Source organism: Daphnia pulicaria, chromosome 8 (genome assembly GCF_021234035.1).
Source record: "Daphnia pulicaria isolate SC F1-1A chromosome 8, SC_F0-13Bv2, whole genome shotgun sequence".
Taxonomy (NCBI): domain Eukaryota; kingdom Metazoa; phylum Arthropoda; class Branchiopoda; order Diplostraca; family Daphniidae; genus Daphnia; species Daphnia pulicaria.
This window is the reverse complement of record NC_060920.1, coordinates 12,662,029-12,676,196: the sequence shown is the minus strand read 5'-3', so window position 1 is coordinate 12,676,196 and position 14,168 is coordinate 12,662,029. Positions and strand designations below refer to the sequence as shown.

The 14,168-nt window shown below is 44.3% G+C and overlaps 2 protein-coding genes across 7 annotated transcripts in view; one reads left to right on the top strand and one right to left on the bottom strand.

Annotated features, from left to right (window-relative positions):
- LOC124311014 (G-protein coupled receptor moody-like) overlaps positions 1-1,729 on the bottom strand; it is a 23,736-nt gene extending 22,007 nt beyond the window's left edge. For both annotated transcript variants that reach the window (XM_046775247.1, XM_046775248.1), the window contains exon 1: positions 1,127-1,729. The gene's annotated coding sequence lies outside the window, so the exon portion shown is untranslated. The remainder of the gene's footprint in view (positions 1-1,126) is intronic.
- LOC124311213 (G-protein coupled receptor moody-like) overlaps positions 1-14,168 on the top strand; it is a 19,701-nt gene extending 5,533 nt beyond the window's left edge. Inside the window, exons 4-13 of one of the 5 annotated variants that reach the window (XR_006909762.1) lie at positions 5,026-5,178; positions 5,787-5,927; positions 6,714-6,820; positions 7,090-7,159; positions 8,907-9,034; positions 10,001-10,145; positions 10,237-10,406; positions 10,515-10,673; positions 10,797-11,625; positions 13,635-14,168. Coding sequence is in view for 3 of the 5 variants with exons in the window: in XM_046775608.1 (XP_046631564.1) it covers positions 5,027-5,178; positions 5,787-5,927; positions 6,714-6,820; positions 7,090-7,159; positions 8,907-9,034; positions 10,001-10,145; positions 10,237-10,406; positions 10,515-10,673; positions 10,797-10,960 (1,236 nt within the window). In the remaining 2 variants the exon portion in view is untranslated. Of the gene's footprint in view, positions 1-3,931; positions 4,210-5,025; positions 5,179-5,786; positions 5,928-6,713; positions 6,821-7,089; positions 7,160-8,906; positions 9,035-10,000; positions 10,146-10,236; positions 10,407-10,514; positions 10,674-10,792 lie in introns of those variants that run through there. The other 4 variants (XR_006909761.1, XM_046775609.1, XM_046775608.1 and 1 more) reach the window with 4 other exon arrangements.

Sequence of the window (14,168 nt, the reverse complement as noted above, 5' to 3'; positions counted from 1 at the left end):
GGCAGAGTGTTAACTGGTTAATTTTTAAGGGCAAAAAAACAAAAAAAAGTCGGAATCAAATGTCGGAGAAGGTTAACTGGTTGTCTAGTGTAAGGCTGAACGCTGGCCATCGACTATTCATCAAAAGGTTAAGTGGAAATCCCATTTGGACTTTGCTGTTAGTGGTTTCTGCGGTGTAATAGTAATGGAGGGGCGAAATAAAGAAAGAGCACGCAAACTCCATCATTAGCCCACCGGTCTTAAATAATGAACGAGAACAAGAGTCGAGTCGCTGCTCTTGTCGATTGAATAATACATTAACCAATAGGGAAAGGGCCCGCCAACTGGCAACAGCGAAAGGACTGAAAAAAGAAAGTGAAACATTTACTCGACATCAAGGTCTGGTTGCAACTGCTACGCAATACGTAGAGAGAAGAGAGAATACGTAACTGTAGGACTCTCTCTCTCTCTATTGCTACCTTATACAGAGGTTGTGATTGTTTGTTGTGGTATGGGGTTTAACAATGGAGTTGCCTGGAGTCTTGGGAAAGTTTTGAGGAATCGAAAAGGATCTGCGGCATGTCTACGGTTACTCGTCGAATGGGCCTCCCGACAAGGGCGGATCTCCCTTTTTTTGTTCCATATGGTTTTTCGGGTTGTTTTGCTTTAGCGGTGGCCCGTTCAAGAGAGTTGGGGGGAGGAGGAAATCAATCTTGGCCCGGTGCACGTTCAAATATTTGGCACACAAGTCAGAATGTCTGTAGGGACTTTTTGGGGTTGGGCCGTCTAACAAAACAAGGGGCGATTGAGACAAAAGCGAGGAGGGATGACAACCAGACAAACAACTCTACAACTCGACTGTGGTGGGAGTCTAAACGTAAATCAATATCATTTCATCTACATCATATGTAGAACAAATTGGAGTCTACAAAAATACAAACTGCCAAGCACAAATCAAAGTGATTGGGAAATATCGAGGGGGCGGTTTGTCGGCGGCTGTTTTCTAGCCAAACATCCGCAAATGATTGATGGGCTACTGCGCTATTTAGATAATTCGACTGTTTGTTTATTGGATTTTTCTTTTTAAGACTTTTTAAAACAAGTTTTTGGGGACTAGAAATGATAGTCCACAACTTGATTTCATTACCGATTGATGATTGAACCGCCAAGTCCATGCCGGCCAGTTAATTTACACTTCTTTGTATCTTGATTGGCAAATGTCTTTGAGAGTAAAACACAAAAGAATTTGTCAAAAAGGAATGGGAATTTGAGACCGGAACTTCTTTGATGACAAATTTTTTCTCTTTCTTGTTTTATTGTGTCTGGCCCAATCTTTCACTCACATCGCAGTCAAGAGCGGCACATAAAACTGGAAAAAAATCTTTTTCTTTTGTTTAAAGTCGTTTCACTTTTATCACTCGACACTCGCGCAAAAAGATAAGGAAACGCTGACAATCCGTCCGTTCCTTTGAACTGTTTCAAAAAGGCGAATTCTTATTTCAACGCCCAAGCGAAAAATCCCTCTTTTCTCCTCTTCTTTTTGCTTCTTGTCATTTGTTTTCGTCTCGATGGGTGCGAGAGAACAACAACAAAAAAAAAGGCTCGAGACAAAAGAGACACACACAAGTGTCCACCGCACCGAAATGTTTGACGTGTTTCCCGCTGTCTATTGAGATGATGGGGAGAAGAAAAAAGAGCCCAGGGCCTCTTGTGTGTTACGTGAGCGAACGGCTCGGACTTCGACGGGAGACTGAAGCCTTTTCCAGGTCACCCGTTGCCTTACATATATATAGAGTCGCCTCCTTGCTGCCTCTCTGCGCTAGCGCCGTGTCTCTCTCTCTCTCAAACTCTCTCTCTTTTTGTCTCTCTCTTTCCTCTCTCTCGGCGTGCGTGCCGTATTACTTGTCACGCGGGAAAAGAGCTTCTCTGGCGTACTCTCTCTCTCCCCATCGGGACGTTTCAGACACTTTACCCCATCTCTAGTCTATACCGTTTGTCCTTTTTTTTCTTTTCGTCTCCCCTTACATCCAACTTCTTTTTTGTTGCTGCTGCTGCTGCTGTTGATGGACGTGAAACTGACGAAACGACCGCTCACTTCACGATCCCATCGTCGATCCCCCTCCCCTTTTTTTCCCCCCATCTTAAAGCAACAAATAGTCGAACCGCACCATCGAGTGCAGTGTACATATTTTCAATTTTGTTTTCTTTATCGTGTCGAGGGAGGCGAAATGAAGTTTCTTAACCGAACCGTTCTTATATATTGAAATCCATTTTGGTGCGGGAGAGGAAGGAAGAAAAGAGGAAAAAGGGAAAAAAAGTAAAAGTTTTGACATTGACGACGCCGCGGCTACTGTCGTTTTGGCTCCATCTTTGAACGTTGAACGAAACGAATTTTTTAAAAATCTTAAACTTAGTGACCGTAAAAAAGTTTTAGGAGATTCATGGAACCGACGAAAGGATCACATAACTTTCTCTCTTCTTCTTTTTTTAAGATTTAATAAGAAAACTTTTTTGGTGGAGTCGACCGGAAATAGGCTTGTTTGACGTCATTGGGGGGGCGGTCTTTGCTAATGTTTCAATGAATCTAGGCAGATAATGAAATTCATCCCGTATTACGCCACGTACTGTTCAAATAATACAATTAGACATATTGCTCCCTTTGGCAATGGCTTTGATCTATAAATCACTCCTTCCCTTTTTCGGTCGTTATTATATCGCTGGCCTGGTGCACACATGTAATATATGGCCGTTTTATACCAGGGCCATGCCGAAATGTTTTGGATCTATTCCGACAGTGGGTTTTCCTTAGCTGCGTGTGTGCCAGCCTTTGTGTCAATGCAACAGTGGCATCTCAACACACGCACAGAGCAACAACAACAATCTCATTCTTCTTCTTCTGCTGCTTGTAATTGACTGCGCTCGAATCCGATTCATCTGTTGCCCTGGCAGCCGACGTCATGCAGTGCAGGGCGGTTTTGGTGTTAACCCAAAAGACGAATGAGCCCAGCCATTTTCCCACTATACTTATTTGATTGAATCCATGAGCGAACGAGTCACAGTGGCTGGCGACTTCTTTTTTTCTTTCGGGAATGTTGGTGATTGTCGCAGCGGCATCAGCGCAGCACCAACAGACTTAATAGTGACAGCTGTTTCTGTCTGTTGCCGATTAATCGAAAGCATTAACCCAAATCCCTCGCGACTAAGGCAATATCGATTTGTTTTTTCGACGGGGGAAGGCCCCTACAGAGATTTGATTATGAAAATTTGGTTGCCGTTTGGAGTCAAACGTTATTCCATCCCGTCGTAATTATCGGATGATTCACGACGTCGTTTCGGCTGTGGGCCGACTGTAGTCATGTCGTAAATCGCAGCGGGAAAAGAAGAAAAGAATAGACTGGCATCTCTACAGTCTTTAATCGAATTACATCAGTTTCCTTTAGTTCATTTTCGTCTCTCTAGTCGAATTACTGCGGCCCGACTGTTTTTTATTTATTTTTCCTAACTCGGCCGTTTCAGGACTTGTTTGTTTCTATTTGTCCCTCTCTACATGTGTTGCAATCATGTAAATGCTGACTTGGAATTTGCACAACAACAGCGCCTTCTGTCATCGTTCTTACGTCTGCGTTGACTCGATTAACGACTATTGTAATATCCTTAGCCACAGAACGAAAAAGAGAAACAAATAAGAGCCAGAAGGATCTTTATGGCGGCAGGACTTCCCGTCGGAACCCGCAGACCGCAAAATCTAAGGCCACCACCCCGGTTTGCTGTTACACACTTACACATCCTGTTCGCTCTGATATTGTAGACGTAACGACTGCACACACGAACGAGCGAGAGAAGACCCTGGGTTATATGAACGGTTGGTGGCGAGAGAGAGAGAGGAGAGATTTTTTCAAGATCAAATTTGTTTGATTTCATTTCAAGTGGAAGGAGGAAGAGGCGTGTTAGAGTAACAGATGCAACTACACGAGCTAGCGAGCGAGCCAGAGTGTTGGCTGTTTTTTTCAGTTTTAATTGGATCGTCGGTGATGTCTGACTGTGCGTCAATCGCAGCAGCTTGTCATCAGAGCAGCCACAATCATCGAGTTCAATAGAGGAGTGGAACAGAATCCGATTGAAGAGGCGATTGATCAAGGAATCGAATTACTTTTTTTCCTCTATTGTACACAGCCTGTCGAGTGGTCTTTTTTTTTTACTTTGAACAAGAGTTTCTACTTTTAATAACGGGTGAGTTGGACGACACTTTTTAGCCTTGTTTGTTCATCGCATGTAAACCAAATTGAAAAGGAACGGGATTTCTTACGCCGGGAATCTCGTTACCTTTCATCGAGGCTCTACGGGGAAAGTAGTGGTGAATTATCGTTCGGGACTAGGAGACGAGAGATGTCATGTTTGTTGGCGGCTCACGAAAAGAAAAACGAAAGTTAAAATGGCAAGTGAGAAATGTGAAGGATCAAGTCGTCATGTCACATTTTGCAAACGAGATTCATGTTTTTTTTTCTTTTCGGCACGTCCCCCCCCACGGATTTTTACCCTCCAATCGCGGATGGACGGCGTTTCATTCAAGCCGATCCCGCGGGATAAATGGCATGTTATTTGTGGGTCCGTTGTTTTTGTTCGTTTTCTTTTGGCGCGCGCGGGTGTGTGGAAAGAGGAGAAATGTGAAGTAAAAAAAAAGGGCCGTCGCTCTGCGGCGTGATGGATGTCGTTCATCTTTTTCCTTCCGAATGCGGAAGAAGATGGAATATCCACTGTAGGGAAAAAGGGCGGGCAGAGTTGAAGAAGAAGAAGAAGAAGAAGACGGAAGGGATTGGCCATGGCATCCGCCTCCAGCTGGCGCGTTTCTCAAAACTCGTTTCAGTGCTACTCGACTATGGCAGCACTCCCTTCATCCACTCTGGCCCCGTCCACTTTACAATGTTTCATTGATGATTTATGCGCCCGATCGCGTTGAATAACACCCCACTCTGCTCTTCTCTTTTCTTCTTTTCTATGCGCGTTATGTGTCTGGATCGGGATCCCTTGGACGTGCTGATGGATTAGGATGGAGTTCGTGGCCGACGGCGCCGACAACTGCAGCCACTTGAACAGCGCCAGCCATCGGATGATGGCGATCCTGCAGAACGGCCATCACATCAACACCAGCGCCGCCGACGCCAATGACCTGGGCATTTACAACGACATTTTTCTCAGCAGGTACGACAATCGAAATTGATTTTTGCGCGCGGTCCTTTTTCGATTTTTTTTCCTCCGATGTGCCAATGTGCGTACGTGCGCGCCGAAAGTTGCGAAAGCCATTCTGGGACGACGGTTTCCGAAACTGCTCGTTGCCACTGTTAAGGAAGTTGGCTGACTCCCACCCAGAGCTGCGAGCCAACTCGTTTTTCAAAGGAAACGGAAGTTGCCAGCAGCCGCCATCAACACGACGGATGATAATATGTCGCCCCTTTTCCTCCCCCGTCCCGAAGGTTGAACTTTTGGGAGGGGGAGGACACCGGCACGGAGGCAAAAAGCAAAAAGGAAATTCAATGCATCTGCAATGCTCACACGTGTGATCATTTGATTGAGTCTTCTCTCTCTCGCGCGCGCGCTCTCTCTGATGATTATCATGCACACAAGTTGTATGTTGTACTTGTGAGTGAATGAACCAAGTTTCCCCTTTCATTTGGTTCGCGGTATCAGCTGTTGTCGCCGATTCTGTTGAAGCTAAATTGCTTCAATTGTGCACCATATTTGATTTTCCAGCTGAATTGTAAATCTACACGAGTGTCTTGATCTATTATTTCTTTGGATGATTTTTGCAGGTCTTCCTTGGGACTGAGGCGCTTTTCGGGTGTCATGACGATCTTCATCATCGTGATGGGTGTGTTGGGTAACGCCTTGACTATCGCCGCGCTCATCAAGTGTCCGAAAATACGAAACCTGACGGTGGCTTTCATCACCAGGTCTTGTATACAATCTTTTCTTAGTGTACCAGCTGGGGAATAAGGTTTGCGTGTAGTGATTGCATCGAATTTTCGATAGTGGGCATCGACAAGCCAGGATCCCTTGACAAATGCACAAATTCCTTTGAAGGAAAGTGCCTAGTTGAGTGAGCGTGAAAAATTCCCCTTCTAGCCTTCCCTTTACGTTACATGTGCCATTTAGATTCTCTTTTTATCGGTTTTTCTTCTATGAAAGATCAGTCGCTTCGCTCGGTTGGTTGGTCGGGAATGTATGCGTGTATATCACGGTTGTTGACGTCTCCGCCGACAGCTTTAATGGGCAGCAAGAGCTACAAAGCAGAACGGGGGGAGAGATGATTATTCATCCCTTGTGTGCTCTGCTGTGCTTTATAAAGGATCATTAAAGCTATTGCTGCCCCCGGGTGCTCCCACCCCCTCTCTCTCTCTGTCTCTCATTCGTTATTAGCCGCTCCGGCGAACATGGAAGGAGCCCGTAGAGTTCACTAGCAGCTCCGTATAGCTCTATATATCGCCCGGCAAATATAAATAAAACATGGTTGATGGTTTGCGGGTTATGTGTGTGTGCCGCTCTCCTTTTTTGTATCCAGAATGAAGTAGGAGGATCCGATCCCACCCCCAAAAGTCTCTATATTATAGGCTTGACATATCTAAGCTAGTCTCTGATGGACGACCACTATCGATCTTGATGATGATGATGACGTTGAATGAATTTTTTCTTTTCTTTTCTATCCGATCCATTTTTCTTGACTCCAACCTTCATCACAGTTTATGCGTGGCGGATTTCAGCTTTTGCGTCATGGTGATGCCGTTTACCGCCTACCGTTTCCTCAACGACCGCAATTACTTTGGAGACGAAGACGTCATGTGCATTAGTACGTATATTTTATGCCCCAACATCCACCTTGTGTTTTTGATTTCATTTTTCGGGATTGTAATAGTCCCCAATGATCCCGAGATCCAACTAGAATCCTTAATTTTTTCCTTAGAAAACCCTTTTGTCGTTCAGCCGCTATTATATGTTCCGTATACTTGTGTAGAGTTATTATTCATGTTTTCTTATCGATTTCTTTCTTTTCAATTCCATGATGTTTTTTTTCTTTCCCCTCCACTCCTCCTGGACAAACGAAAATATCCGCCGTAGTCTTTCCATTGGTTCAATACGCCAACGTCGGCGTTTCTTTACTCTCCATCGCCATGATCACCATTAACCGGTCAGTCGATTTATCTTGTTCTTTTCTTTATATATATCCTGTAAGAATTGCATTGAACCGTTGCGTGGCAAGGTGTGGTCGCCCTCTTTGGCTTCATTTATCATTATCACCTTGTCCTGTTTTGTAATGGCGCTTGCTGCACACTCAGCTCCAAATGTGCGACGGTAACTCTTTTCATACGGGACTAGACTTGAGTGAGAAATAATTATTATTCCAGGCGAGCGGCTATCACCGGGAGTTGTTTTGTGTTCAACAGCAGCAGCATAATTAGGATTGTGAAAGGATCGACTAGTTAGGCATTAGGTCTCTCTTTTCTTTGACCGTTACCGTTGCGACAAAAATAAAAGAAGAGAAGGTGAGGAACCGTTTCTTTAGTGCATCCCCTATTCTGAAAAAAAGAAAGAATCGGCGTTGGAGTTAATGCCGCACAATAGTTTCGCTCCTAGCAACCCCCCCCCCAAAAAGAAGCAAAACAAAGTGAAGTAAAAGCCCTGATGGATTTTCTAGGGGAATAAAGAAGACGGGTGCCGCCAAAATCAGAAAAGAAGAAGAAGAAGAGAGCGCCGGTCGCGATCGGAATCGATTACAGACGTTCCCTTCTCTCCCGTCTTTGAATTCGGGAAGGATCACGTCTCCAGGCTCACTGGTTTCTTGACGGCTTCACATACATGGCCTAGAGAAATTAGATTGGCAATGGCAAGAACCCCGTGTTAAACCCTTTCACTACACACACAGATAGACAGAGGCAGAGATGGAAAACGCCAGGAGAATACCAAAGTTATTACAATCGAGATTTTTAAGCGTCGTAGACATCCGGTTTTTGATTAGAATTGTCATTCAGTTGAGATTTCCAGTGACGTCTGACATTGCCTCCTCCCTACATCCTACACCGAGCGATTTCATATTCTTGGCGTCGCTTTGCACGTCTTTGCATTATTGATCGATTTACATCAACGAAATGGCGTGAAAAATAGAAGAAGAAGAAGATGGTAAGCGAGAGAGAAATCAAATCAAGATATTTTTATTAGTAAAACGTTACGGTCGCCGGGGAAAACGACACGTGGGATGCACGATCCGTCACTCTCCGTGTCCAGTCCCATAGTCTTTGATATGGAGGGGGGGGGGGGGGTCGTCTGATGCGATTTGGGCACGCTCCGGTGCCTAAAGTTTTATTGCCGCGACGTGGGATCTCTTATTTGACATCTATCGTTTTTGTGTTCTCCTGTTTTACTCTGTAGCGGAATGGATTATTTTAGGGTGGGATTGACACCATTCTCCAGACAGGTCCTCTACAATTCCAATTATAGCAGGCCAGCAATAATCAAATGAAAATCTCGATAGGACCTCCCACGGGTGCTTGTTCAATACTTGTATGTGTGCCAGCTCTCCGTTGATTGTGCGTCATGTTGTGTATGATGCCATTTTGGAATTCTCTGAGCGCACAATTCAATTTGCCAATGGATTGACACGTCGCTGGCTACCGGGTGTGCACACACACGCACGGAGCAGAGAGAAGTCAGAGAACGCGGGGGTCATCCATCCATCAAAATATCCGCGATTAATGCGTCCAGTGTGGAATGGCTAATGGGGTTAGTTCCGGGGCGTGCCCACGTGTGCGGGGGGGGGGGGGGGGGCATGGCGTTGCAAATATTTTCCCTACCGGCGACATACGGCTTGATCAATGATGGAAACTATACTACACGATTTAACATGTGCATATTCTTATTCTTTTTCTCTGCTCAAAAAGATTCGTGATGATTGCCTATCCGCATTGGTACAAGAGAATCTACACCCGCCGCAGCGTCGCCGGAATGGTGGCCTTTGCCTGGATTTTCTCCATTTCCACGCTGATGCCCACCTTGTCTGGTCGATGGGGTATGTGTGTCTGCACGCCACAGTAAACCTAATGACATTTCCTATCTTGTGTGTACAAGATAGGAGCTGTTTCTTCTTTTTCTTTTTCAACTATTTCGGCCCTTCAAATTTCCCCTTCTCCTCCATCGCCACATTTCAAAACTTGGCGGGACGGAATAGACGAGTATTTCCGTTTCTGGGAGGGCGGATCCGACTGGCAAGGTCCGTTTAAATGTATACGATGACGTTCCGTGGGTACCGAACGTTGGCGGGCATTTTCTTCTTCTTTCCGTGTGCGGGGGTGGCGTGAATAATAACTGTCGACAGCGTTCGTGCACCCGGTGCAAAATGCGCTAAAGGGTAAAAGGGAAAGAAAAGAATGGGGAAATGTGACGGACGAGAAGAATGAGCCAACCGTAGAGTTCTGCCACGCTTCCACACAAAAAAGGAAAAAAAGAAAACTCGGAAGCGGGCAAAACGGAGAGTTCCCCTTTACGGTGATGTTGCTACCGCACTATGCGACTCGCTATCATTTCTCAACGTCAGCCGCATCCCCGAGTTTTCTCTCCTCCTCCGCACAGCAGTTGTTGCCCTATTTTGTTGTTATTTTATCTCGTTTTCTTTCGATTGATCGATTCAGACCGTATCCTTGTATTTCTAAACAACAAAAGCTAGAGCACTGACGTCACGAATCTATCCACGCCAATTACGATCGTTGCACCTCCGGCCATAAAAGGCAGAGAAAGCGGAAAAGGGCCGGGAAAAAGAAGGAGAGTTTCGTTGCTAAATTGGTTCCAAAAAAAAAAGACCAACACTATAGGTTTCATCCTGCCCCCATTTTTTGGGCGCTTCTTTTATTCTTTTTAAAAACAAACAAAAACTATCCAATTGCCCCCGTCTAGCCGGGCGATATGTTTTGTTTGGTTTTCTTCTTCCGCCAGTCGAGACCTAACGAAGTTTCAAATAACATTTGCTCTTGTTGCCCAGGGAAATTTGGTTTTGATACTTGTCTGGGTTCGTGCTCCATCGTCGGATCCAAAGGCCCGAAAACGACATTGTTCCTGATCGGATTCCTCACACCCTGTTTGGCTATCGTTATCAGCTACGCCGGAATCTTTTGGACCGTGAACAAGTGAGCGGATATCTTATCTTGTTCTGGGCATCATTTGAGCCCCCAACCCATTGACGGCGGACGTTTCTTTTTTTTTTTTTTTCTTTTCCAGGTCGAGAACGAGAGTTCAGGGACATGCCGGAACGACCGCTGCGGCTCCCGGTCGCACTGGAAGCGATTGGCGCCTGACTAAAATGATCCTCATCATTTTCGTTTCGTTCATCGTCTGCTACTTGCCCACCGCCATCATCAAGATTGTGGACAAGGAAGTTAAACGTGCCGGTAAGTGGTCACATTTTCGACTTAACAAATTACCATGGTCCATAGTGTGGGAACTTGTTTGTCTCATTGAACACGTTTTTGTTTTGATTTGATTCCCAACATCTGAAGATGCCCACGTGATCAGCTACGTCTTGATCTACTTCTCGGCCTGCATCAATCCCATTATCTACGTGACGATGAACCGACAATTCAGACAGGCGTACAAAGACGTCCTCTTCTGCACCGGCTGGACAACGGAAACAAAACATTTCACCAATAGCGTATCGGGTAGGCTACTTGTGTCTGTGACAATCTTGTTTTGTAGGGGATGCTCACGTCATCCCCCCTTTTTCTCCTCTCGGGGAAAAAATAGAAAAAGTCGTGTCATGTTCTTGTTTGCTGGCTAGAAAGGCTTACACGGCGCAGTCAACAGGACCGCCATCTCGAATGCATCCGTGGCGATGACGTCTGCTGTGCACCACCCGGAACCAGAGCGACTCGCTGCCAGCCAAAGTAAACGAATCTTCAGCAATCCAGTCGACATTCCTCTCCACCGATTGAGTAACGCCTGTTGATCAGCAGCACCACATCGTTATCAAGTCGTATATAGAGTCATTAATAAGCCTTATGCTTCTCGCGCTGGCCTTTGATTTCAGTTACATTTTGGGGGATTGTTTCGTTAGATATTTTTTATATTATTATTAAACGACGACATGAATCCTATTGGGTAGGAATGACAGGGAGAACTCGTCTCACACACGAAGATAAATTGGTCATTTCCTTATAGACTGAGCGCAATTCCGTGTCTCCCCAATTTCCCATGTCTCATACAAACGTTGACGATTGACGTGTAATAAAAACGGAAAAATGTGGCGACGTCGGTTATTCGAGCCTTAAGTTGATTTTGGTTAGTCACAGTAAAAACGTTAACTGTCGGTTGATCCTTGAAAGCGGACGACATGTCTGGCCTAGTTTGATGCGAATACGTGATCCTTTAACAGCATTCGTGTGTGTATAGCAAATGTTCGAAATGATCCCCCCCCCCCACCACCAGGAGATAGCGTCGTTAAATTGAAGTGCCTCTCACTTTCATTCTGTTCCACAATGCAGAGAGTATCACGCCACTGTGCGTGAAAAGGATTTGCGTGCAAATCCTTGACGATACAGATACCCTCGCCAGCTACGTATCAAACGGACACCTTCGCTCGCTTTGTGGATATTTGCAATAATCTATTCCAAGGTACCCCCCTCCCCCCCACGCTTTTATTTTTTTATTCTCTTTCATTCTAGTTCTGTAGAATTACGACATGTAAAGCGTTTCAGGCGAATCCAAGCCCCATGGCGTCATCCGAAATGCTTTTAGAATATTCCCAAAAGAGACGTGTTCAAACCGAAGTGAGTCGTGAAATGTTGGATCACATTCCACTTGGGGCACACAAACTTGAGCTTACTTCCTGTGAATATGTTTAGGAACAAGCTTTTCTTATTATACTCTCCAACGGTTAAGAATAAGTGACTTTATGCAACGGCAATGAACGCTGACGCTGCCTTTAATCTTTAATCAAAACTTGATTGGATGTAGGTGTTAATATTTTAGTAGGCACTCGTAACCCTGCAAAAAGTGCGCTCAACCTTTTACGTGAAAATTTAGTCGTTTTCCATAAAGGTCTTTGCTCATTGGGGACGCGCTCTGGATTCTATATTCAGCATTAGACCGATGAACGTTTTTAAATAATTTTAGTGATCCGATTAAAGGGGGAAAACTCCGAATGACTGCGCTAAAATCCATTTAGATTTCTCGATTTTGCATGGTATAGTGTCTGTTCTCAAATATTAGGAGAACTCGATTATTCATGCATAATGCTGTGATGACCCACCCCATAGAGGGGACGCCCTTTCAGTGTTTTAGTAGATACACTCAAGATATCGGCTAGATGCAAGATGAATGATGGAGATAAAACTTGGCTGTCGCGCCCAAGTTTGGCACAGAAAAGTGCCAGTATTGATTTTTGCGATTCATAAAGCGCGGCAGTATAAAGCCAACAGTGTGCAGGAGCGATCCAACTAAATCAAATTCAAGTTTCAAAATCGAGATTTGTTGGGAAATTCGAAACTCGATTCATTTTCATTTTTTTATTGCAGATTTATGTAAGAAATTGTCAAAAGTGCAGCCTTTACAAACGCGAAGCTTTTTGGTGCACATAGTTTCTACGATCTCCCAAATTTTATACATTATTTCATGGCAGTCTACAGCGCTGCAGTAAGAAAAAAGAGCCCTTTGAGGCAAACAAATCTGTGCGAGCTGATTCGATTTTGAATTTGTATACACAAGAGCAGCTCTTTGGTTTTAGTGCTGCGCCGCTACAGCTCATTAGCAGTTTAACATCAGCATTTCGTGTAACAGAACCGTCATTCCCGGAACTTTTCCCTCTTTACTGCTTTGCGTTCAAAGGACGTTAACGTTTAAGTCGAATGTTTGTTTTTTATTATTTCTCATTTTCCCTTTCAGCAATATTTCGTAAAACTTTTGAAGGCAGAAGTCAGTTCAGACTGACGTCTTTTTTTAAGATTCGTTCAGTGTTTTGGAAGTTTGGCCATAATCAGTTCTAAAGATAGCATTGCATGTGCAACCCTCTATCTATAAATGTCGACTATTCCTGGCTGTCGACGTAAATCCTAAATAGTAATGCATGTCAGTTCGCCTCCCGGTATCGAAGTTGATTTTACTCATTAGAGCGTCTGTACGGAAACGGATTGGACGTCGTCTTAAGACCAAGTGCAGCCATAGTTCATTATCAGTTTATTGGATAAGATCCATTTGGAGTTCAGACGGTCCCTTTCGCGGAGATTACCAGTCATTATCAAGAGACGATAGTCACTGAAGGAAGGAGTCAGGAACTAGGAACAAGTTTCCTAGTGGCTCAAGAGACAAGTTGCCATTTGAGAGACATACCGGGAAAGTTAAGGATAATAACGACAGGCCTGATAAAGGACAGCCATGCCATATATTGTAGAACAATCTGAAATGAGAGATCCATCCAATCTGTCTGCAGACCACTAGACGGACGGTCGATGGAATATTAAATGGAGGTCCAGCAACTTTTCTTAATAAATTATACCTATTCATTTTTGTCTCTGGCATACACGGCAGTCAGAATCGATCAACATTTTTCATTTCATCTCTATATATAGTTCTCTATTTGTGCAATTCAAGTCCTACTGTATTTATTTTTATCCTCCATACCTTAGCCTGCGTGTATTCTTTGATGCCTCTGGAGATTTTGAAAGCAGGAGCAGGACCCGCATCAAACACAAATGACTTGTTCCAGGTGGCTTCATCTTCCGCATCAAAGTTATCTTTCCCGAGAGTCGAGCAGGTCCGAGTGCCAAAGAAACGCACTGGAAATATAACCATCTATGAACTGGTCACGTTGGTCACGAAGAGGACGATGGCTAGCTGCTTATTACTACTGCTTACTAGCTGCCACGGAAACACAAAAAGGAATTGGATAGACCTACAGCATCTCCAAGTGGATGAATTCTAAACTTTTCTGTTTCATCATCAACGAAATTTTACTTTTTTTTGTTTGTTTCCGGCAGATCTCAGCATGCTACTTTTTCACTTCCTTCGATATATAGAATATGAGTCATAGTAGCAGTAAAATGAATAGAGCAACTATCGGAACAACCATAGTGTGCATGCGGTTTTTTATTCTGAATATCTGATGACCTTGTACAGCCTCATCAACTTCATTTTTGCAAAATAAATGTTCTTTATTAGTG